This window comes from Eucyclogobius newberryi, unplaced genomic scaffold (genome assembly GCF_026437365.1).
Source record: "Eucyclogobius newberryi isolate DKJ021-1_F unplaced genomic scaffold, fEucNew1.0.hap1 SCAF_13, whole genome shotgun sequence".
NCBI classification, from domain to species: domain Eukaryota; kingdom Metazoa; phylum Chordata; class Actinopteri; order Gobiiformes; family Gobiidae; genus Eucyclogobius; species Eucyclogobius newberryi.
In genome coordinates, this window is record NW_027315757.1 from 29,454,502 (window position 1) to 29,479,191 (window position 24,690).

Sequence of the window (24,690 nt, forward strand, 5' to 3'; positions counted from 1 at the left end):
TATTGTGACTGGAGATGGTGTGATAGTTTAATCCACCAATAATTAACACAGTTTTGTGGCAGTATTTTGACCCTTTGTGGCAGTATTTTGATTCTACACCCAAATCTCTTCTAATGGCGAAACATTAACATAAAGCTTTCAAACTAAAAACCCCAAAACGACATTTACAATATTTTTTCTACTCACCAGACCACCATTGTGCAGACTACCTTTGCAATGTACTTTTCTTAGACTTGACACACTGTGAGATGACTTCAGTGTTGAGCTAATTATCACATTGGAGCTGGATCTTCAGACAGTTCGCGCTGCATGACAAATGAGACCAAGCAGCCATTTTATAATCCCTATTCCTCCTACTCGCACTGTACACAGGCAAAGACTTGATGTTGAGCTTTATATCCTACATATTTGGATTATCGGTTCATTAGCATTGATTATGATGAACCATAATCAGAGTATGACAATAGACCAGAAGACAAATATGAAACTGTTTGATTACACTTGTGTCACAGTGAAGTATTATCAACAAATATTGTATATGTTTCCCCCGAAATGAGGTTAAAACAGATCTTCTATACATCTTTTTGAAGACCAGATTGGGGCCGTCACAAGGGGTGAATAGGTTCTGTATTGAGGTTGTTCGGCGACATCACAGCATTATGAATATTAGCAGTGAGTGGCAAAAATGCATGAGTCAGTGGTGAGTAATGATATTTTGTCCTGTAAGAGCTCAAAACACACGTAACACAAATATGAAAGAGCAATTAAACAAAGCAATGGCCATTATAACCTTCTGACTGAAAAATCCGAACTCACACGGGGAATAATATCAAAATGGGCTAATAAGGTGTTTTTTTTTTGTTTGTTTTTTTAATTTTATTTAGTTAATTTTATTGTATTTCTGTTTCTGTAATTTCTTTGTGATTTGAATGCATTTTTCCTGCTGTGTGAAGCACTTTGAATTGCCTTGTGTATGAAATGTGCTCTACAAATAAACTTGCCTTGCCTTAATAATCTAGACAACCTATTTATCTACTAAATATATTAAAAATAAAGGGGAAAGAGAAGGTCATTTTTGTTTTCATGGACGAGGAATGGGAAATGGAGAATCACATATCTGGAAGGAAAACTGTCACGTTTCTTTACAGGATCGTGTCAAAGTGCACACTGCTCACAGGGATCTGCTACCTGCTGGAGAGACTGTGGCTGTCAAAAGGCTCATCATACCCATGTGTTTTGGGACGGCCCGACTATTCACAAATATTGGACTGAGATCAATGAGGCGCAGCGGATTGTCTTCAACACAACATTCCATTTGACTTTAAAACAACGTGCCTTGGATATAGGACGCCAGCGATGGAGATGATTGATGGATACCGGTACCTGTGGAGTGTTTTTGTAGCTCAATGGGTGACGGTAACTGAGCCGACTATCAAGGACTGGACTGAAATAAGGTTAGACATTTAGAAAATGGTAAAACTGACTTTTACTCTGAACTTTGATATGGAAAAATTTAACAATTTCTTATTTTGATTTGATTTGACTTGTTCTTGTACATACCTGCATGCTTAAGCAGAACTGGGCCTGGTTAGTACTTGGATGGGGGCGCTAGAGGTTATCATTGTGTCCTTAGGCAAGACACTTCACCCACATTGCCTAGAAGATAGAAAAGCACTTGTTGTTTGTTCACTCTGTTGTGGAGCCAAAATCTATGTATATTTTTGTTCAAATGTATTTTGTTGCAGAGAGACTATACAATCTCTTGCCTGGATGTTGTGCTGATAAAACATATATTTTACACTACATTATTCATTATATTAATGCATGTGGTAATTAAAAAAAGAAAAATTCATTTCGGCAGCAAATCGGTAAAATGCAAAAGCGTGTAAACAAGCGCCACTCCACATCCAACCTGTTAGCAGTTCATAATTTATCCATGCACGTTCCTATGCACTCATTTATCATGTGAGGCGGTTTTGTTTAGGCTCTTTGCTGCAGCCACCTCACTCATGACGTCTACCTGGTTTATAAGGAGTGCTTTTGCCCTCACATGCTGCAGGCTGCGTATGTGTAAACATCTTGTTTTGGCTACATCTAAAACCTCAATGCTCTTTTCATCCCATGTCTTGTGAATACATCTTTGCTGCTTGACACTTAGTTGTGAATGAGAATTGGCTATTCACTTAATAAAACTGTAATAATTTCAACATCTTTGTAGTGTTTAAGAGCTTAGTAAACAACCTAGTATGGTGTTTAAATGTATGTATATATATAGACAAACACACACTTTTGGTCTCATGTCCTCTAAGCATCCCTCCCTCTCTTTCTCTCTTTCTCTGTCTTGCTCACTCGCACGCCCCTCCTCCTCACCCCTCCCCTCCCTGAGATGCTGTAGACTGTCGCCGGCTCCATCCTCTCCTCACTTCCCTCCTCACTCACCTCCTCTCCTCTTCCCTCCATCACCTACAAACACATCGCCATCCCCTGCATGTCCTCCTCCTCATGTCTGTTGTCTGTGCCATTATTTCACTTCCTTCACAGTCCTTCACACACTCATTGGCATCCAAGGACAGAGCACGCTCGCTGCCTCGTCCAGCCGGCTTTGGGGCAGTTTGCTTCTTGACACTGAGCACAGCTAAAGGAAGAGGATCGAGACCCAAAACGTACAGTTACAAGACAGCCATGGAGCACAGTCACATCTTTCCTGTTTTGACCCTGAACGGCAGCTGGAGCCCAGGACAGCATCCCGCGGAGGTCATCCAGGGATGCCCCCTCGGACCACTGCCTGTCATCTACTACAGTGTCCTGCTCTGTCTTGGCCTGCCAGGTTAGAAAACTTTATTCTATTTTATCTTTCATTGTCATTATTTTTTCATGGACAAGATGCGCTTGTTGCTTTGTAGCACATATGTTACTGGCAGCTGCCTCAGACTGTCACTCACTGGTGAATGATTTGTCTGACCTTGTGCTTGAGTTTGAAGCAAATTGCGTTGATTTAAAACACTCAAACTTTTGTAACATCGTATAATACTAAAATCTAATATTTTTAACTTAAAGCTGGGGTGACTTTTTTTTTGGTAAATTAGTCCATTTTGTCTTTTCCCCAAAAGAGTATTTTGTAAAAGCAAGACATTGAGATAAAAATGAGGCCTCTGAGTGTGGTCTGTATGTAATAATGAAATATCTTATTTCTCATTAAGCTGATGGTAAGAGCCAAAAGCAGCGCTCTGATTGGCTTTAACTGTCTGAATAAACCTCACATCTAACATTTATGAATGTGGAAATTAACAATGTGCAACTAACAAAGGGTTTGTGAGAGCTTAGAACTAGTGAGAGATATTTACCTCCTCCTTTTGCCAGGTGAAAACCAGGTACCCCAGCTTTAAACAATCCCCTTTGTTTGGTCATGTCTTTTTTGCATTGACAGGATATTGCTTTTTCAAAAACACGAGTTCTCAGACAAAATGACCTTTTGGGATGGACATAGTGTTTTATGGGCTCTTGAATAATGGAGGTTCACTCATTTGGTCCAGTCAGTTTCAATGGACTGATTACTGTAGGTGACTTGTGGCCATCAGGAGACCCATTTGCCGGCCCTGTCCCGCTGTGTGATCTGTGAACGATGACCTGTCCCAACGTGATGCGAGCCAAAATACTGTGAGCATTTAAATGTGAGTGTGAGAGGGAAAGGCACAGGCAGCAGCACCAGACTGAGGCGCTGGAGGTCAGTTGAAAGAGGACCGTGATGCCAAATTCTGAGATACAGAAAACCCAGAGGACTCCGCAGAGCTCGACCAAAACAACTGTTAATCTGGGAACACAGTCTAATGCCTCATTAAGTCATTAATCACATCTGTAAAACGGTGAGTTGAAAATGTTGTTTGCAGAATGTAGAGGACAAAACATCTGCCTCTTCAGGTGCAGGGATTTGCTTCTTCTTCTTCTTCTTTTTTTTCTTCTTCTTCTTCTTCTTCTTCTTCTTCTTCTTCTTCTTCTTCTTCTTCTTCTTCTTCTTCTTCTTCTTCTTCTTCTTCTTCTTCTTCTTCTTCTTCTTCTTCTTCTTCTTCTTCTTCTTCTTCTTCTTCTTCTTCTTCTTCTTCTTCTTCTTCTTCTTCTTCTTCTCTCTTTAACCTGGCTTTGGACTATGCCAACGTGTAGTTTTATTCGAACCTTCTAATAATTGTCCACAACCATTCATTTCGAGGTCACCACAACACCTATGAAAGTTCATTTGTTTCATCAGATTTAGGAATTTTAAATGCTGATGCCAATGTTTTTGTAACCCTGACAACACTCTTTTGAATCTTTTTAGTAGCTGGCATTTGCTGTATACATTTTTATTGTGTTTTTCACTGTTTGAAAAAAAGAAACATACAAAATGAATCTGGTTTTGAATTAAACGCACAGATTTTCAAGCACACAGTGACGTTAAAGGTGGTATGGACGATTTTTTTCAGCAATTTTTTTTATCATATTTCCTCGTGGCGTGGATAAATCATTTGTCCTGCCACGTATCAATCATAAAACGCACCTACCGCTCACCTGCAGCCGCGTCAGGCTCGTCCCCACGTTTCCGCGTGCCTAAGCGCATGGATCTATCATAATATAGTCCCCTCAGTGTACGGGGCAAAATGAAGACGGAAAAAGACAGTTCGAGCTGACGCAGAAGTGGACAGAAATTTACGGGAGACGAGTGATGCGATGCGCTCCGTTGCGCTAATAAACAAACACACGTGTGTTGTATCAGTCCGCACAGGGGAGGGCGCATGCGCACTTCCGCCTGCGTTCTCAAATCGCCGAAAAATCGTCCATACCGCCTTTAACAATACATTTTTGACAGTGAATTTTACTCTCTGAATTTAAAGATTTGAAAATATATGCAATAAATACTTAAAAGGTGATGATTCTTTTTTTTTTATTTGCAATTTTCAAACTGAGAAAAACACAAAAAAAACAGATTTAAAAATGTACTTAGAAATGTGCCCGCATGTAAAATTCAAAATCGAATGAAGTTAATCATCATTATCAATTCATAGAAATCTTTGAATGTTTTACACCTCGAGTCATGACCTAATTAAAATCATAGTTCATGTGTTTCAAAGTGGCTGAGACCAATGCTGGAAGTGGTCATACTGCCCAATTACGGTTCAAAGGCATTTTAATTGCGTCTTTTATCATCGATTTGTCCTTCTCCACCTGGAAGCTGTTAACAACAACCTTCGGTGCTCACAAAATGCTTTCCAGAGGCACTGCTGCAGACTTGTAAACTTACCAAACCCTTATTTTACCTTAAATGGAGAATCAAGTCGAGCACAAGCAATTCCCTCTCTTGTCCTTTTAACTTTCTGTTTCCAAGGCTTGACTTGAAGTGTCCAAGCGTTTATTTGTTTCTTTAATGACTAAGCACCACAAAATGCGATCCTGCTGCAGTGGATTAACGGCCGACTCGAGAGCAGTCAGGTGACACGTTTGCAGCGGCAACTTATTCAATCATTGTGGCACAACTCAAGCTCTGATCGTGAATGTTTCATGAGCTCACTATGTGCCAATCACATCATCAGCGTGACCTAAACAGCCATGTGGAGTCAACACGGCCTGGATCCTGGACCTATCTGTGCCAGTCGTGTTTAAAATACACGCTCTATTTATCTATTTTTTAACCTTTGATGAAGAATCTGTCCTCTTATTATAATGAGTGGTCAATATAATCCGTGAGTGATGAACAATTAGCACTGTTGCCATGTCGATTAATAATTCAAAACAAGATGTTGAATGGTGAAAAGTCCTCAAAATGGCACCCCAACTAGAAGAATCAAAATCATAGAAAAGTGCCGCATGATAACACACATTTGCTGGTTTATTTTCGGCTCTAATAATGTGCTCTCTTCACACTTACATCCGTCACATGATCCACAAAAAGCCTGTGGACAAAAACTGTGCATTTTCCAGAAAATTCCTTCACTCAAACGCAGAAGAATGTGATCTCGTGTAGGCGTGACAGGATTTGAATGATTAAATTGAACTATTGGTCGGCCATTGAGTTCATTGTGTTTTCTTCTTTTGAATTATGTAAAGTCTGAGCTATTGTTTTAGCAGCAGGACCGGTCGCCAGCAACTTAGAGCTGACCTTTGTTGCCACAGACGAGGAAGGGCCACATTAGACAGAAGACGTCTACAGGAAGGTGATGCAAATTAGAATTATGCGCAGGAGAAGATGGTTGTTGTGGCGGGATTAGAAGAGGAGACTTGAGCTGCAAAGGCAAGGTCGTGTGAAGACAGTGAGATTAATAACAGATAGAAGTGGCACCTCTGGAGTGGAGGAGCTTCGCAGACACAGCCAGACCAAACTCCACATTTTTAATTAGACACCAACTTTATTCTCCTCCTTCTCCGTTGTCTTGACACTGCTGTAGTCGTGAACGTTTGACAGCATATTTAAACTCTATATAATCTGTGTATTTTATCACTGTGCCCTTTCCGCACATTTGGAATATGTTATTTCCGGATGTATCTCATGAATAAGAAATAGAATAGAATTAATTCATTTTTGTTGGATCAATTTCCCAGTTCTTACAAGAATTTACTTTCTACCTGAAGCATGACCTTAAGCCCCATCGGCAAAGCTGCCGATGGGGCTTAAATAAACTCGGCCAGTATTACTTTTTTATGGTTTAAATTTTTTATATAGATCTTTTTTCCTTCAGTTTAATGCATTGAACATTTTCCTAGAACACTGCAAGGCATAAAGAATGCATAAAGACAATGTCTGGGTCATGATCATCCATGATCTGGTTGCCAATCCCAAATGTCATGTCATGTCATGATTTATCACATACATTCCTTAGTATCACGTTTTAACATGAAAGAGTAAACACAGTGGTCATGTTTGAACTATTTCATGTTTCCTTTTTAGTTATTTTTATTTTTTTTGGTCTGCTGCATATAATCGTGCAGATTTGTCCAGCCAAAAAAACTTTTCTGCCCATAAGTCATCTTTATGATAAGTGACAATTTTGAGGCTGATGATATTTAAAAACAATTACCAGCCACACCAACCAGGATAACACGCTTGATCTAAACTTTGACTAAACTGAGCATCTAACAGCGGGTCAACAAGGCTTTCCACTTGACCCACATAAAATAAAATCTCCTTTTCAACTGCTCCGACCTACATTTTGTCACCGGCCCATCACATGTTTGCCTTGTTGACTTGTACCGTGTTGTATAGAGGAACAGGTGCAGTTTTGTGTAGCTGTTTAGCAGTCCACAGGGTTGCCAGGCACACACACCTACCAAAAGTTTCCCCTCCGAGTTCCACTTATCTTAGCTACAAGGGGGAAAGGTGAGTTTTGTCGAAGCACTAACAGCCCCCCCTCTTCACGCTGCAGCTCGGGCACTGTGTCAGCAGCAGGCTAATGAAGAGATGCGGCCCATCGACTTTCCGTTGCGCTATTGATTGGTCAATCTGCAGCCTTGGGAGGGGGTGTGTTCAGGATGGGGGCGTTTTAATAGGTGCCATCGAGGTGAATATGAGTGGAAGGTGTAAACCCAATGAATGAACGGGACAGGTGTGGAGGTGGTGAGGGACTGTGGGATTTGTACGCTTTACAATGGTCGTGATGTGTAACAAAATGAATAAAAGAACAACTGTTATTGCATTATATCATTGTGCATCAAAATCAGTTTCAAGCATCAAGCCTTTTCCCTAATATCAAAATCAAATTTGAAATTGTACGGTGACAAAACTGGATTAGAGTTGCCATGTCCTGGCTTGTGTTATTGCAGCGCTGCTTTATGTCCGGCCTGACGCTCACAGAAGACAAAAGGGAAATGGTCATCATCAAGAACAAAGTGCTGTGACCTTTGAAGCCTGCTTTGATATTTTGTCGTTCTGCCGTCTGCATACTTTCTCTCCTCTCTCTACGCACCTGCTGACTCTTCCCAATCCTCATCTTGTCTGTGACCTTCATTCTCCCAACCTCGCCCCCATTAGCTTATTAGCTCTTTATAATATTCAATCATCAAATGTTGAAAACCCTTTTAGAGAAAATACTTTTTTTGCTGTTTTTCCTCAAATGTACAAAAAACAGAGAAACCAGGAAAAGTTTAAATAATAATCAGGTAAGATTATTTTTATCTGATTTTTAAAAACATAAAAAACAGACCTTTTTCAAACAGCATTGAAACAGCTTCTTTTATATGTCTACGTATGCGCTCTGAGGACAACACAGCCTCAAACTGAACTCTACATATACAAAGAAGAAGTGAAGCAACAGCAGCAACAAGTTTCAACAAACTGACATAAAACTATCTTCAAGAGACAATTCTTTGTTTGTAGCTCAGGTGCTGTTCACGTTTCTAGTGATTAAACGTTAGTCAGAAACATCTAACAACACAGAGCACTAATTTGTGTAATGAACTGATCGGTGAAGTGAGCCTATTTACTCAGCAGGTTTTATTGGTATGGGTTTATCTCAGTAGGATAAGCGTGCACCCTTCACACAGGAAACTTTACCCAACCCTTGCATGTTCTGCACTACATATTGATGAACACCCCAAGTCTGCTTGCCCACCCATAAAAATGATTGCGACTGCTTTGTAGCGTCCTAATTATTCTCTGCAATGAGTTTATAAGCGCTTTCACAACTCTCTGAGGCCAGAGCGAGTTTTGCTGTCATGATAAAGCTAACAAAAAATTATTATGCTCAGAATGCATTTCCAGCTTCACAGAGAATAAAATGCTCTATAATTAGATGCAAAGAGCGCACAATGCAGCAATTTTAACCTGAGCAAATGTTTTTTACAATATAGCTGTGGCAAAATAAGTAAAATAAATGTTACTTTATTGACCAGATAAATTTCTTAATAGGAATATGTTTTCAAGCGTTCAACTGTTTACCTGTGTGTTGACTGTAAGAGTATAGCTGTGGGTGTAGCAGTAACAGAAGAGAAACTTACTTTGCCATTTACAGTTAAACAGCTTTATAATGATTCTTTAGTACATATAAAACTTTGGTTCGGTCCAATGTAAATCAAAAAGTAACAGTTTATTTTCTTTGTATCACTTCATATTTATGGTTTTGATGTTTGGACAGCTGTTGTAGTAAATATATTGTCCTTAAGTTTTGACTGATATTCAAGAGCACATTGGCTTTCCTTTTCCTGGTAAGAAATGGAGAGATGAGAGTGAGGAGGTGTTTAAATGTTCTACAGTTCAAGGGGTTAATCTGAGCGCTGTCCCTCTCAAAGTGAGATGAGTCAGCCTTGTTGCACCGTTAGGAGAACACGGTGCCATGTGCCCCATCAAACAGCGTCAATGTCCCCCGTTGTATTAGAGGAGGCGACCAGACAGGAAGCAGAGGTTACACACAAACGCAAGTGATCATACGACAACATTATGGTCATTTCATGCTTTTTCTCTGTTCTTGGTGTTATTTTCCTTGCTACACTCCATTGTAGCTCTCTGTGGCTTATGGAGTCATAATCTCTCAAATAGACAGGCTATACAACTTCACATTTTAAATACAAAAGCCTTAAAGGCCCTGTACCTCTAACTCAGGTGCTCATTGATACCAAAACGATCAAAACTAGATTATTTTAAGAATTATTCATACACAAAATTACCTTTCCAGAGATGGTATGAGATCACTTATGTATTTTAATAGGCATTTATTTGGAGCACTATGAGTACCAGCCATGATGTTCAATTTGATCAATTCAAACCAATCCATCAAGTGATTGGAGATAATTATGTGGACAAATGATCTGAGACTGCAGCAGACTGTTGTCATGGTGCAACATGAGAGCGAGAGAAAGGAAACATGTTCCTCGTTTATGGTTCAAAATCAAATCTGGTACCAAATCAATGGTGGTTCAAATCTGGGGTGCCTGAGTTTCAAACTGTGAAAGGGGGAAGTATTTAAACCAATAGCTCTTGCAAACCTTTTGGCACATTATTAATATTAGCATGGCTTTACAACAGCTTTGCGTTGACAACAAAGTGAGGCTGGGCGGACTGCCAAAGCTCATTCGAACAGTTAGTCTTACCACTGCGTTTTGGAGAGATAAAATACGATTTTGTCACAAAGTGCTTCTTTTATAAGTCATTGTCTATCGTCCATTATTGCTGTGTGATGCTGCGTGTGATTGGTTCATTCTTGTCGCTCTTGCATTTGCTTATAATTTTGCTTGTGGATCAATAAAGTTTGTTAGTTCTAGGTATAAGACAACTTTTCAGAGTAATCATGAACAGACCTTTTTTTATTGTAAGGCAAGGCAAGTTTATTTGTAGAGCACATTTCATACACAAGGCAATTCAAAGAAGTGCTTCACATAGCAGGAACAATGCATTAAAATCACAAAGAAATGACAGAAACAGAAATACAATTAAAGCCGCAAGCGGCATCCAACGGCCCTCGCGGGCCGCCGGCCTTCCGACTCTGCTCTCTGCATTTTACAGAGTTTGCGCTAACGCAATTGTCTAAGAACTAAGACAGCGACACATTGTACATGTACAATGCTGTTCTTAACCAGTGCAAATGAACACAAATGTCGGTCAAATGTGCAGCTCCAGTGCACAGAGACCGTGACACTTGGAATAAAAATATGGATAACTTTTGATGCCCCGCTTGTGTAGATTATTTTCCCAAAATATGAGCTTGATCGAGCTATTGCCCACAGAGGAGTTCATTAAAGTGTGAAGCATAAATGTGAACATTTCAAGGATTTGGCGTTTTTCCCATTTGTGACATATATTTGCGGCTCTACCGCACAGAGACCCTAGTACTTAAAATCAAAATATGGATAACTTTTGATGCCCCGCTTGTGTAGATGATTCTCCCCAAATATGAACTCGATCGGGCAATCGCCCTAGGAGGAGTTTGTGAAAGTGTGAAGTGTAAAAATGTGGTCATTTTAGAGATTTTGCGGTTTCCCCATAGGGATAACATGGGATGTTTCTGTCATCGCTACGGCTACGCTTTACCAAATATGACTTTGGCTCCCATACTTTTAATTTGGGGATGGCAAATGAGAATTGTGTGCAAAATGTCATGTCATTTGGAAAAACTATTGTTTATAGGCCACTCTGAAGGCCAAATAGTCAGAATTCTGCGAAAAGTTTGCGGCTCAGCTGCACAGAGACCGTAAATGTTATCCATAAAATTTGAATAACTTTAGATGCCCCACTTGTCTAGAGGAGGTACACCGATTTTGAGATCGGTGGGCCAAACGCACTAGGAGGAGTTTGTTAAAGTGTGAAGCGTAAATGTGCCCCGCCGCCGCAATTGTCGGACCATGTCGGCCTCGGTGAAACTGAGAAAAACAGCATTTTACTTTTTTTTCCCCCAAATTTGTGATTTTCATTTTTTTGCAGAATGTGCTAGTTGAAGTTATGAATAAGCCCCTGTGTGCTTCAGATAACACTATTGGTTGTCTTAAACATATACATTAAGCTGTTAAAAATGTGGAGTTTTGGGGTCTTTTTCCTGCTCTCCTGGGGGGCGTCACCTTTTTCTAGCCAACGTATTTTTTACATTTTCCACCAATCAGCTGTGATCCGCATGGCCAGCTGCGTGCTCCGTGTTTTCCTCTCATTACTCCAGACCGTCTGCAGAGCACAGTCTTCAGAGCTTACATTTCCTGGACTACATTGCAATGGAACTGTTTACTCAGGTACACTTTTACTTCACTACTAAATTATTGCTTTAACGCTGTGTTTTAAGGCGGTCTCGTGATCACTTTAGAATCTTACTTGTCTGCTCCGGTGGAGCTAATGCTAAGCTAACATGTTGCTTCAGTGCACTCTGCAATACGGGCTTAATGTGACTACTTGCTGTTATCACCATGTTATCGGGTTATTTTTCGGCGTGGGTTGGCCCGTGGGTTGTGTGGGTCGTGCTTTGTGTCTATTTTATGGTGCTAAACCGGCTGTTAGCGCCACAGCCTGGAGCTAAACGCAGCTATTCGGAGCTAAGTTGTAAGCTAAACTTTGCTATGTTATCGGGTTATTTTTCGGCGAGGGAAGAGAAAAAAACTACAACTCCCGATACCACTTCTGGTCACGTGGCTTACGTACGTTGCACGTCACGCACGCACTGCGTCACTCGAACCAATCACGCCCTTGCCTGGCCATTATCAGCTTCCTGTGTGTCTCTCTGTGCACGGTGTTGGGAGAGACAACAGGACGGCTGAACCAGGTAAGCTTTGCGACTAAAACACCCGCTTTTAATCACTTTAATGTGCGCCGGTTTTAAACTCGAGTGTATGTTTATGTTTTGGTGTGCTGTTCTGCAAGTGTTTTGCTTTTACGAGCCGTGTTATCTCAAGTGAGCTAGCTAGCCCCGCTAGCCGAGGGCAGATGTCCCAATATCTCCGCGTTTTGCATCTTAAATACACCGTTAACGTCACAATGTGAACTGTTATCTGTGAAGCGTGTTATTCCCATATTACTGTTAACCCTAATCCTTTTATCCCCCTTTTCAGAATTGGCAAAGACACCCTGACTGACATGACCTGTCTCTACGTGAAGTCTGCTAAGGAGCGTGGTAAGTGTAAAACATTATTTTGGTGATTTTCATGTTTTAATGATTAGAGTATAATTAACCATAAGTAACATCTGTTTTTCAGGTGAGCCTGCAGTTTGTACATCAAACTTCAAATCACTGTGGAAACAGCTTCTCCCACACATCAGAAGCTGCAGGCCACGCACAGATCTCTACAACAGAATCTAATGTGCTGTCTTTCGGACCCTCACCGCCAACGTCTCACTTCAATATCCCACAGCTTGTTGGAATGGCGGATGGCAAAGTGTTTGTCAAGAACTTGGACTGGCAGAAGCATCTGAGTCCCTTCTTCAGACGGCTTCCAAAGATCAAGAGTTATCAGCACTTCAGGTATTTAGATTGAAACTCTCACATTGTGTTAAAAAAATGTTTTATGTTAGTTTTATGTGAAATAGTTAGCCATTTCTTAAATGTCCTGTTATTTGTTTACAGCTTTGATGCCAAGAGCCGAGAGTCACAGCACAGAAGAGTGCACGAAGAAGAGGATGAGGATGTGATCTCTGATGTAATTGGACTCTGGTGGTGTACATATCATATCGATTATCTCATATATTCAAAGCCATGGACCCGTTGCAGTTCGTATACCTGGCATCTGTTTATAAGAGTTCTTCTATTAAGAGTGTTTTTTAAACTTCCTATAAGTTACTGTCCTTTCCCCCTGTATCTACTGCGTTGTAACATTAAAGGCTATCTTATCTTATCTTTTGTTGTTTGTGTTGAATCATTCAGTGCACCATTGCTGGCACTGAATCACCTGTGAATTATGTTTATCGACAAATGCAATGAACCCTATTCTGATTCTGATTCTTTGATTCTATTCAGGGCCTTTTGTAATCAAAGTATTTCCATTTTAATATAGTAACTTCTAATTCTGATTCAAGTCCAGTTACCATCAATAACAACACTCCTCTTGAGTCTTCAGTGACAGCTGTAGGGGGAAGGTGGTGTCAGTGTGACAGGGGGGAGGGCTTATCTCAATGAGATGCAAATGAGCCCCGCCCCCCTGTGACTCTGGGCTCACTCAGGTGAAAAACTTTGAGCCCCGTTTTCTCAGTGAATGGGTTTGAGAGTTGTATACATTCAAATCACCACAACTTACTCAAATATGATCAGATCTACATGAGTGAGACATCATTGGAAAGCTTTGAATTCACACTTTCAGAATAACTTGTAACTGGTTTAGCCACGGTCAGTCACAAATGTGAACATTTCAAGGATTTGGCGTTTTTCCCATCTGTGACAGTATATTTGCAGCTCCACGGCACAGAGACCGTAGCACTTAAAATCAAAATATGGATAACTTTTGATGCCCCGTTTGTGTAGATGATTTCCCAAAATATGAACTTGATCGAGCTATCGCCCTGGGAGGAGTTCGTTAAAGTGTGAAGCGTAAAAATGTGGTCATTTTAGAGATTTCGCTGTTTTCCCATTTCTGACATATATTTGCGGGTCCGCCACACAGAGACCGTAGCACTTAGAATCAAAATATGGGTAGGTTTTGATGCCCCGCTTGTGTAGATGATATTCTCCAAATATGAACTTGATCGGGCTATCGCCCTAGGAGGAGTTTGTTAAAGTGTGAAGCGTAAATTTGTGGTGATTTGAGCGATTCTACGATTGTCCCATAAGGATAACATGGGATGTTTCTGTCAACGCTACGGTTACGCCGTACAAAATATGACTTTGGCTCTCATACTTTTATGATCAGGATGGCAAATTAGAATTTTGTTCAAAATATCATGTCATTTGGAAAAACTCTATTGTTTATAGGCCACTCTGAAGGCCAAATAGTCAGAATTCTGGGAAACGTTTGTGGCTCTGTCGCACAGAGACCGTAAAAGTTATCCTTAAAATTTGGATAACTTTAGATGCCCCACATGTCTAGAGGACGTACACCGATTTTGAAGTCGGTGGGCAAAACGCACTAGGAGGACTTCGTTAAAGTGTAAAACATAAAAATGTGGTAATTTGAGAGATTTTGTGGTTTTCCCATAGGGATAACATGGGAGGTTTCTGTCATCGCTACGACTACGCCGTAAAAAATCAGGCATTTTTGTGATTGGCTTTTGTGATTGGGACGGCAAAATAGAATTTTGGGTAAAGTTTAGACAATTTTGGTAAAACTAATTTTTGACCTTCAATGTTAATTAAAAGGTCACTCTGTAGGGGGCGCTATCGCGCCCATTTCAATTTTGTCATCCTAAACTGGTCCAAACTAGAAAGTTTAACAACTGATTCAAATTTGGTCCTAATCGGACTGGTTTTGATCAAATGGGAGCAATTTTTAGATCTGCAATATTCCAAAATAAGTTGTCCAACTTTGCGGCTGCGCCGCACACAGACCGTAAAAGGTAACTCAAAAAATTGGATAACTTTAGATGCCCCACTTGTCCAGAGGACGTCCGCCGATTTTGAAGTCGGTGGGCAAAACGCCCTAGGAGGAGTTCGTCAAAGTTTCACGTGAACAAAATGGCTAACACAGCGTGTTTTCATTTTCAAAGGAAGATGGCGGCCATAGGGTAAGTCTGGGGGCGTGGCCACAATAATATTTTTTTTTTGTCCTCACGAGAGGAATGCGTGTCCCTAATTTCGTAGCTTTACGCCCAAGTTGACCTCGGGGCGTCTCCCATAGGCGCAATGTATTTTGACTTTTGTCGGTGGCGCTGTCGCGCCATTTTTTAACGAAAAAAAAAATGGCCCAGAAAAAATAAAATTTTTCGCCGATTCAGAATTTTGGGCAAAGTTTGGTGAGTTTTTGAGCATGTTCAGGGGGTCAAATTAAAGCTCAAAAAACAGAAGAACAAGAAAAATAATAATAAATATAGCCGCAAGCGGCAATGATCGGCCCTCGCCACGCCGCCGCCACACCGCCGCCACGCCGCAAGAGGAGGGGGCGCTAACGCGCCCCAATTGTCCTTTTATCACGCCTACTGCTGAATCTGTGACGCTGTCACATGTTCTCCCCTTTGTTTTACCATCAAAAAGCAATTTTATTTTGAATTCTTGGCAAAATGTGCGGCTTTGCCGCACAGACACCGTGACTCTTTGAATGAAAATGTGGATAACTTTTGATGGTCCTGAAGATGAGTCTCGCCAAATTTCAGGTTAATAGGGCTGACGCCCTGGGAGGAGTTTGTGAAAGTCTAAAGTGTAAAAATGTTCTGGCCCCATTGGAATAACATGGGAGGTTTCGGTCATCGTTACGGCAACGCCATAACAATTATGACATGGGTCTCATTGACTTTTTTGATGGGGATGCTAAAATTGAGTTGTGTGTCAAATTTCATATAATTTCGCAAAACTAAACATTTAACCTCCATATAAAATCTGTAGGGGGCGCTGTGGCGCCAAATGAATTTATTTCACTTCAAGTAGGTTTAGGGCAAAGAGTTTAACAACTGATTCTAATTTGACGCAATTCGGACTTTATCTGCGCAAACGGCAGAAATTTTAAATATGGGAGATTTCTGAAATTTTAGTTACAGTTTGCGGCTTCGCCGCACAGAGACCGTGAGAGGTATCAATGTAATTTGGATAACTTTTGATGTCCCACTCCTCAGTAGCATTTTCACCAAATTTCAGCTTTTTAGGGCCAACGCCCTGGGAGGAGTTCGTAAAAGTACGACGTTTGGAAAAACTCCGAAGTCATGTTTAGCCATTTTTGAAGCAATATGGCCGACATTTGGTTCGGGGGACGGCGTTGCCGTGATAATATTTTTTACTTCTCTTGTCACCATCTACCTCTGCGCCAAATTTCATGATTCTACGATCAGATTTTTTTTGGGTCATTTCCCATCTCTCAATGCATTTTTGGTACATTTGGTGGCGCTGACGCGCCAATTTTTTTTATTTTAGAAAAGGGAAATAGCCAGAATGTAGAGAGGCACGATTTTTAGAGGTGTGCAAATTTTTGTGACTTTTCGTCAATGTTCACTGGGTGAAAAATAGGGGGGTTGGTCCCGAGAAGAAGAAGAAAGAAAGAAAGAAAGAAAGAAAGAATAATATTCCGATGCGAAAACAATGTTTCCCATTTTTCAAATATCATAAACTATACATTTTCGGAAAGCGCTCGCGCTTTCCTACCTCATGGTGTGGGTCCCTGGTCACTGACGGGTACTTTCGATAATTTTGAGTGGGCTCCGCCCACTTTGTGTTTTTGGCCCTCTATACAGTAATAATGTTCAATTTTTGCATTACATGCTTATATGCACGGAACATGCAAGAGATGGGGAACGTATTCGTGAGCTACTTAGCGCAAATGAGTGCTTTATATGGGGATGACGACCGCTTCGCGGTCGTCATCCCAATGTAAAGTGCTCGTTTAGTGCGAACTTTTGCACGGGCTTCGCCCGTTTACAACGGTAATGTTCCATTTTCCTACAACTAATTAGTATGCACGGGGCGTGCATGAGTGGAGGAGTGCGTTAGTGAGTGTTTGGAAGTGGGCGAGCGCTTCGCGCTCGATTTCGTGCGCACTACGTGCGCACTTTCGCAGCCGTGCTTCGCACGGCCTTACGAGATTAATAGGCCTCTCGCCAGCTTGTGGCGCTCGGGCCTAAATATAGCCGCAAGCGGCAATGATCGGCCCTCGCCACGCCGCCGCCACGCCGCCGCCACACTGCCGCCACACCGCAAGAGGAGGGGGCGCTAACGCGCCCCAATTGTCCTTTTATTACGCCTACTGCTGAATCTGTGACGCTGTCACATCTTCTCCCCTTTGTTTTACCATCAAAAAGCTATTTTATTTTGAATTCTTGGCAAAATGTGCGGCTTTGCCGCACAGACACCGTGACTCTTTGAATAAAAATGTGGATAATTTTTGATGGTCCTGAAGATGAGTCTCACCAAATTTCAGGTTAATAGGGCTGACGCCCTGGGAGGAGTTTGTGAAAGTCTAAAGTGTAAACATGTTCTGGCGATTTCCCCATTGGAATAACATGGAAGGTTTCGGTCATCGTTACGGCAACGCCATAACAATTATGACATGGGTCTCATTGACTTTTTTGATGGGGATGCTAAAATTGAGTTGTGTGTCAAATTTCATATAATTTCGCAAAACTAAACATTTAACCTCCATATAAAATCTGTAGGGGGCGCTGTGGCGCCAAATGAATTTATTTCACTTCGAGTAGGTTTAGGGCAAAGAGTTTAACAACTGATTCTAATTTGACGCAATTCGGACTTTATCTGCGCAAACGGCAGAAATTTTAAATATGGGAGATTTCTGAAATTCTAGCTACAGTTTGCGGCTTCGCCGCACAGAGACCGTGAGAGGTATCAATGTAATTTGGATAACTTTTGATGTCCCACTCCTCAGTAGCATTTTCACCAAATTTCAGCTTTTTAGGGCCAACGCCCTGGGAGGAGTTCGTAAAAGTACGACGTTTGGAAAAACTCCGAAGTCATGTTTAGCCATTTTTGAAGCAATATGGCCGACATTTGGTTGGGCGGACGGCGTTGCCGTAATAATATTTTTTACTTCTCTTGTCACCATCTACCTCTGCGCCAAATTTCATGATTCTACGATCAGATTTTTTTTGGGTCATTTCCCATCTCTCAATGCATTTTTGGTACATTTGGGGGCGCTGACGCGCCAATTTTTTTATTTTAGAAAAGGGAAATAGCCAGAATGTAGAGAGGCACGATTTTTAGAGGTGTGAACATTTTTGTGACTTTTCGTCAATGTTCACTGGGTGAAAAATAGGGGGGTTGGTCCCGAGAAGAAGAAGAAGAAGAAGAAGAAGAAGAATATTCCGATGCGAAAACAATGTTTTCCATTTTTCAAATATCATAAACTATACATTTTCGGAAAGCGCTCGCGCTTTCCTACCTCATGGTGTGGGTCCCTGGTCACTGACGGGTACTTTCGTTAATTTTGAGTGGGCTCCGCCCACTTTGTGTTTTTGGCCCTCTATACAGTAATAATGTTAAATTTTTGCATTACATGCTTATATGCACGGAACATGCAAGAGATGGGGAACGTATTCGTGAGCTACTTAGCGCAAATGAGTGCTTTATATGGGGATGACAACCGCTTCGCGGTCGTCATCTCAATGTAAAGTGCTCGTTTAGTGCGCACTTTTGCACGGGCTTCGCCCGTTTACAACGGTAATGTTCCATTTTCCTACTACTAATTAGTATGCACGGGGCGTGCATGAGTGAAGGAGTGCGTTAGTGAGTGTTTGGAAGTGGGCGAGCGCTTCGCGCTCGATTTCGTGCGCACTACGTGCGCACTTTCGCAGCCGTGCTTCGCACGGCCTTACAAGATTAATAGGCCTCTCGCCAGCTTGTGGCGCTCGGGCCTAAAAATAATAATATTTTTAGCAAAAACAATATAGCTGTTTCCACTATAACAACAAATTATACATCGTTTGAAAGCTCTAAGCCTTCCCGATGCCGCCATGGGGTGGAATCATCATTACGAGCGCTTACGCGCTCGTCACTCCCTATTCCGTCGGGATGCCCCGCCCACTCCCCATAGACTTCCATTGATTTGAGCAGATACAAGCATGGCCCATGCCTGCGGCATGGATTTTCGCGTACGGGACGATGCCAGGAGGGTTTTTGGAGGAATGCAGCGCTTCGTGCTGCTGTTGTCAACAATTAGTGAATGGGCTACGCCCATTCACTAATTGTTGACTATTTCTGTCATAGCAGGAGTAAGTATGCATGATCCATGCCTTCGGCATGGGCTAGTTCACTGTACTTGCCAGGGGCGACGGGGCACCAAACATGCGGGCTGCGCCCGCATGTTTGGTCAGACAGTTGCAACGCTGCCTTCGGCAGCGTTGCGGGAGCAATAGGCCCTCCGCCCTGCTGGGGCTCGGGCCTAATAAAATGAACTAAATAAAAAATAAAAATAAAAAACACTTAGCCAAATCCAAATTATCGGACCACATTGGCAGGCATTCCAGACACTCCTTCCCATATTTATTTGACATTGCAGCATTTACTTACATTGTATTGTAAGTCAATTGTTTTTGCTCACCCTGTTTTGAACGTGCAGGATGCCCAAACACACGCTGGTCCATAGCCGCAGCAACCCCTGCCTTGCATCTGTCAATATGTCAGCCCCTGAGAGAACACAAAGAGAAGGAGTCAATTGAAACAAATGGGTGGCTCAGTCCACCCAGCAGCGGCTAAATGGAAATGTCAAGCTTACTGTATCCCTTTTGTCTGTCAGTAGAAAGCCCCTTCTCTCCCAGGGAAGCCCGAACCAAACGCCTGTGACAAGCAGCATCTCAACCCTTCAGTATTTAAAGCGTTGTATGTGTGGGAAAATGAATAAAATGACAACACATAATACAGTGATGTTTCCTGTATCAATGTCCTTTTATTTTATTGTATTGTTATTATTTTTTAGTGACAATAAATGTGACATCCTTGTCTCCATAGTTTGCTCTGAATGTACCACGATATGGCTTTAAATGTATCAATCTCCATGGGGGCAAGCGGGGGGCAGCCGGGTTACAGGTCAGATCTATGAAGTCGAAGTAAAAATGCTGTGTAAGTATTTAAAGGTCATTGCTTGTAAAATGCCTGTAATTGAATAAATGCTAGATACGGTAAGTTTAATGCCATTCTGAAGAACATTCCAAGCAAAGCAATAACATCTCCATGGAGACCAGCAGGTGGCTGACCTCCTCACCCGAAATGTCACATAGTCCGCACATAGTGCACCTTTAGAATTCCCTGTGTGACTTATTAAACCTTAAACCATTTTATAGACATGATTTTAAAACATTAAAGATTTGTACATGTCTTTCCATTGCTTCCGGACGCACACCTGCAGTGACACGATCCACTTCCAGGACAAAGACGATTGATGACTAACACTCAAACGAACAACATGAGAGTGGAAGGCAGTGAGCGTCATTAGTTCTTCACAAAAGTGGCCAATCAACCTTTTGGCTATTGTGACAAAAGCTAAAACGGTCGCAGATCCGGACCTTAAAAATGAGTCAAACTTAAGTGCTCTCTCTAAGTGACGGAGAAGAATCATTTGTCTCTGTTCTTATGCTTCGAGACAATAATATAAAAAAATTTAACCAATGTAAAATTGTACAAATCTTTATTTGTATACTGAACATCATTGACACCTTCTCAATTGCTGTTGGTTTGGCAGTTCAATTCTCGCTCAGACCCAGGGCATAGTTCATATTTTCTCTCTAACCACAAAATTGTTATATTGTTATTGTATCATTCTGTTCTATTCATAAGTACAATTATTTCAGCTACTTATTACATTACATTTTTGTGCGCAACAATTAAATGTAGCTACATCTTCATATGTTTGTTACATTTCCCATACAAAATAGATTGACCGACATTTTTCTTGAAACTTGAAGCTTATTGGGTAATGTAGTTTAAAAGCTGCAGCCTTCATACATTTGGTTTGACATTTTTATTGATATCAATCAATTATTTGCTAATTAATTGCAACATTCCTGATGATCTTCTTTCTAAGCGACGTTTGTGTGACAGTGTGTGTGCTCTTGTATGTGCGCCGTCTGTCAAGGACATCTTTAGTCATTAACTGGAGCCAGCTTTGTAATTTGTAATCAGCTGATAGCGGCAGAGGCTGTGAAGTGTGATGGACCAGACTTCAAGCTGCCATATTTAATCCAATCCCAGATCTATTACCACAGACGTAGACCGCACTCAGAGCACACAAATCAGATGAGTGCACGGGGCTCGGAGATTCAGCCTCCTAAAAAACAGAATTTTTTGGGGAATTGAGCTAGTTGTCGCTGACTTTCGTTTGACCAATCTTCCAATGCCACTGTGGAAAATCTCCAGAGCTAGGTTTGGTCAGGACCTTTGCCTTTTGCTTAAGTTTTCAGTTCAATATCTGTCCTGGTGGGAACAATTTGCAAGATTACTGTAGAGCTGGTGTTGCCTTGATGCTTGTGTGGCAGAGTGGACCAACGCGTCCACTATTTTACTCCATGTTTACAGTTTACACTCACATTTCCAACAACGCCACCTGAGATTCTGGCTCAGGACCAATCTAATCGAAGGCACGCAAGTTCGTCGTTGGAACAACAGAGGCATGGTTTAAGTTATTGATACATTTATTGATACAAATTGTCGATGTTCACAGTCCGTTATCTTCATAGGAGACAGGTTGTCATACGAGCGTTCGCAAAAAGCGTTTAGTTAAAGCGTTCCCAACAAAAGGCAAGACAGGGTCCTCTCCGGGCACCTGGAACAGGATGGCTGCAGCACGGCGCAGCTAGCGCGCGTGAGGCTTTACGCCGCGGTCGCCGCCCGGCCAACCGCACGCCGCAAGTCCCGGAGGTCGCACACCACGCGGGCCCATGGCAGCACCGCGGCACACTGGACTGAGGAGCGAGGTGGAGCACCCAGCAACCAGGAAGTGTGTGAGGTCAGAGGCCGACTGACGTCACCAGACAGCAATTTATGGACGTACGCTTGATCGATTGACCTATCAGGGGCATCTAAGGAGTGGCAGGGGCCCGCCTGCAGGCTATCCTGCCACACTTGGGTTGTTAAATTAGACCTCAGATTTAGTTTTTGGTGAGATATTGGGCCATATTGGCTACAAGCCCTTTTTGCAATTTAAGAATCGTGTTAAATATGTGCGTTCAAGTCCCAACTTTGACCATTTTTTATGTCCTCCCTTCTCTTTCATCCCCTTTTCATACTTTCTTCTCCTGTCTAAAGCCTACAGGAAACAAAATCGTTTTAAAAAAGAACTGTGTTAAATATATAACGCACAATCAAAGCCAAGTGAAATCATTTGGTTAAATTTAGGTTTTATTTAATTGCGACGATTTTCTGCACTCACGTTAGGAGAGACCCTGAGTCATTTCGCTGGTGATTACTTGACTAAATCATAAAACATGAAGTAGTATAATCTCGCTTGCTCCTGTCTGCTTCTAAAAACCTGTGCACAAAGGGGGACATGTTGGAATAATGAGTGTAAATTGAGAGCGAGGCAAACCAACAACCCAAAAAATCCATAATAAGACTGTTGAGCGGTATTGTCCATGTGAGTGAGGAAGCCATGCTCGTCTTGCTAAAGCATGTACTGTGGGATGAGTCATGCGTGAGCCCGATCCCAGACCCCCGACTGGACTGGTGCAAACTGGAGCAATAATCAGTTTGTTCAATATAGGCTACAAAATAATACAAGACCAAGCCCTGACAAGAAGGATGATTTTACAGTACATACCTCTGTGAGCCTAATTAAATATAAGGACTTGAACTAAAATGATGTGATCAAGTGACGCAAAATCTTTCCTGTGCCGTAGTTCCACACATTATCATTTTTTTGTATTCCTCCTAACACTTTTTTCTCCTTTTTCTCTCCAGCCAACATCTTGACAGTGGTGATCTTGTCCCAGCTGGTGCTGCGTCGTCAGAAGTCCTCCTACAACTATCTCCTAGCCCTGGCTGCAGCCGACATCCTGGTGCTGCTCCTCATCGTTTTTGTGGACTTTATTTTGGAAGATTTCATTTTGGCCATGCCTCTCCCCCCGTCACTGAACAGCGCTGTGCAAGTGCTGGAGTTCTCCTCCATCCACACCTCCATATGGATCACCGTCCCACTCACCATCGACCGATACATCGCCGTGTGTCACCCGCTGCGGTATCATACGGTGTCCTACCCCGCACGCACACGGAGGGTCATATTTGCAGTGTACATTGGGTGCTTGCTGTCCGCCGCGCCTTACTACTGGTGGCCGGAGCTGTGGCACAGTCTGTACGGGGCGGGGGGCGTGGTCGGGGGGGATGTGACCCAGAGAACTGCAGCTCAACACGTTCTGGTTTGGGCCCATTGCACCACCGTTTACCTCCTGCCCTGCACCGTCTTCTTCACCCTCAACGCCGTCATTGTCCGCAAGCTCCGCCGGCGACGCAACTGTTTCCGCCTGCGTGGCTACTCCACCGGGAAGACCACCGCCATCCTGCTCGCCATCACCTCAATCTTTGCCGTTCTGTGGGCCCCGCGCACTCTCATGATCCTGTACCACTTCTACTCGCCTCCTCCGGCCTCTCAGGGTGCAAGCCAGCTGCTACACCTGCTCACCGATCTGGCAAACATGCTGGCGCTGCTCAACACTGGGGTTAACTTTTTCCTCTACTGCTTCATCAGTAAGCGCTTTCGAGGCATGGCGGCCAACGTGCTGCGGGCCCTGCTCCACTGCCGAAAGCAAACGCCTCCGTTTTATGCCAGCCACAACTTCTCCATCACGAGCAGCCCTTGGATCTCTCCAGCCAACTCCCATTGCATTAAGATGTTGGTGTACCAATATGATAAAAACGGAAAGCCCATCTGCATTTCCTCGTGAGGCTCTACCCCACTTTCACCGCAGGTAGAAAAATAATTGGGTTGTCTCCTTGGTGACCAACTTTACCCACAATCCCTCCTTGAGGCTTGGAAATGTCAGTGAGCCCAGAGAGCACAACGGCGAGACTTCAGCTGGTGGCGAACAACAATGTGAGGTGGGGAAGAAGCCTTTGTCTTTGGAAAATATTTTTTTAAGTTATATTTAGCATCAGTCCTCAAGAGATTCTTTCTGCTGTGCAAAAAATCAAACTATGGTTAAAGACTGTTGCCCAAATGAGCACTTCTTCAAAGGCCACGTTGATGAAGACACCAACAGTAAACCAGTGTGGACAATACTCTGTAAACACTAATAATTCGAATCGACTGGTGCTAATTTATGAAGCACCGATCTTTGGCAAGCCTCGTGTTTCAGTTTGGTCTCTGCTTTTACCAATCCAGCCACGTGAAGAGCTTTGAACATGTGTGTTTTTGTTGGGAGAAAACGCTACACAGAGAACACTCACAGGGCTGATTGCTTAGGCAGAGAAGCCTACCACTGCCCAAAGCCCCAGCAATCTTAGCTAGAATGGACATCTGGCAGAAGCCTCAACTGCATTCCTTGTGTAAACGCAACTACGATAACAGATTTTCGATGTTTGATATATATAGATGGTACACTTGACTGTTATAGTGCTACGAAAACTATTTATTTGAGGTTCCATGATTCCTTGGTGTAATGTTGTAATCACTTTTCCAATTTTAGAACGAGGAAATGTCTGCTGTGAGTAGATAGTCCTCTGTTAGCTATTAATGGTTTGTGATGACTTAGAC

At 42.3% G+C, this 24,690-nt stretch overlaps 1 protein-coding gene across 1 annotated transcript; it reads left to right on the forward strand.

The window, feature by feature from the left end:
• The first annotated feature begins 2,404 nt into the window (after positions 1-2,404).
• On the forward strand, positions 2,405-24,333 carry gpr139 (G protein-coupled receptor 139). Its single transcript, XM_072443349.1, has 2 exons — positions 2,405-2,827; positions 22,902-24,333. Exons 1-2 carry the CDS (start codon positions 2,503-2,505, stop codon positions 23,879-23,881), a joined length of 1,305 nt encoding a protein of 434 aa, XP_072299450.1. The 5' UTR covers positions 2,405-2,502; the 3' UTR covers positions 23,882-24,333.
• Positions 24,334-24,690: the final 357 nt, after the last annotated feature.

Excerpts from the sequence above, each read along its gene's own strand:
- gpr139 (XM_072443349.1), top strand. The coding sequence starts at position 2,503 with ATGTCTGTTGTCTGTGCCATTATTTCACTTCCTTCACAGTCCTTCACA. Across the intron at positions 2,828-22,901 it reads GCTCTGTCTTGGCCTGCCAG|CCAACATCTTGACAGTGGTG; the intron begins GTTAGAAAACTT and ends TTTTCTCTCCAG.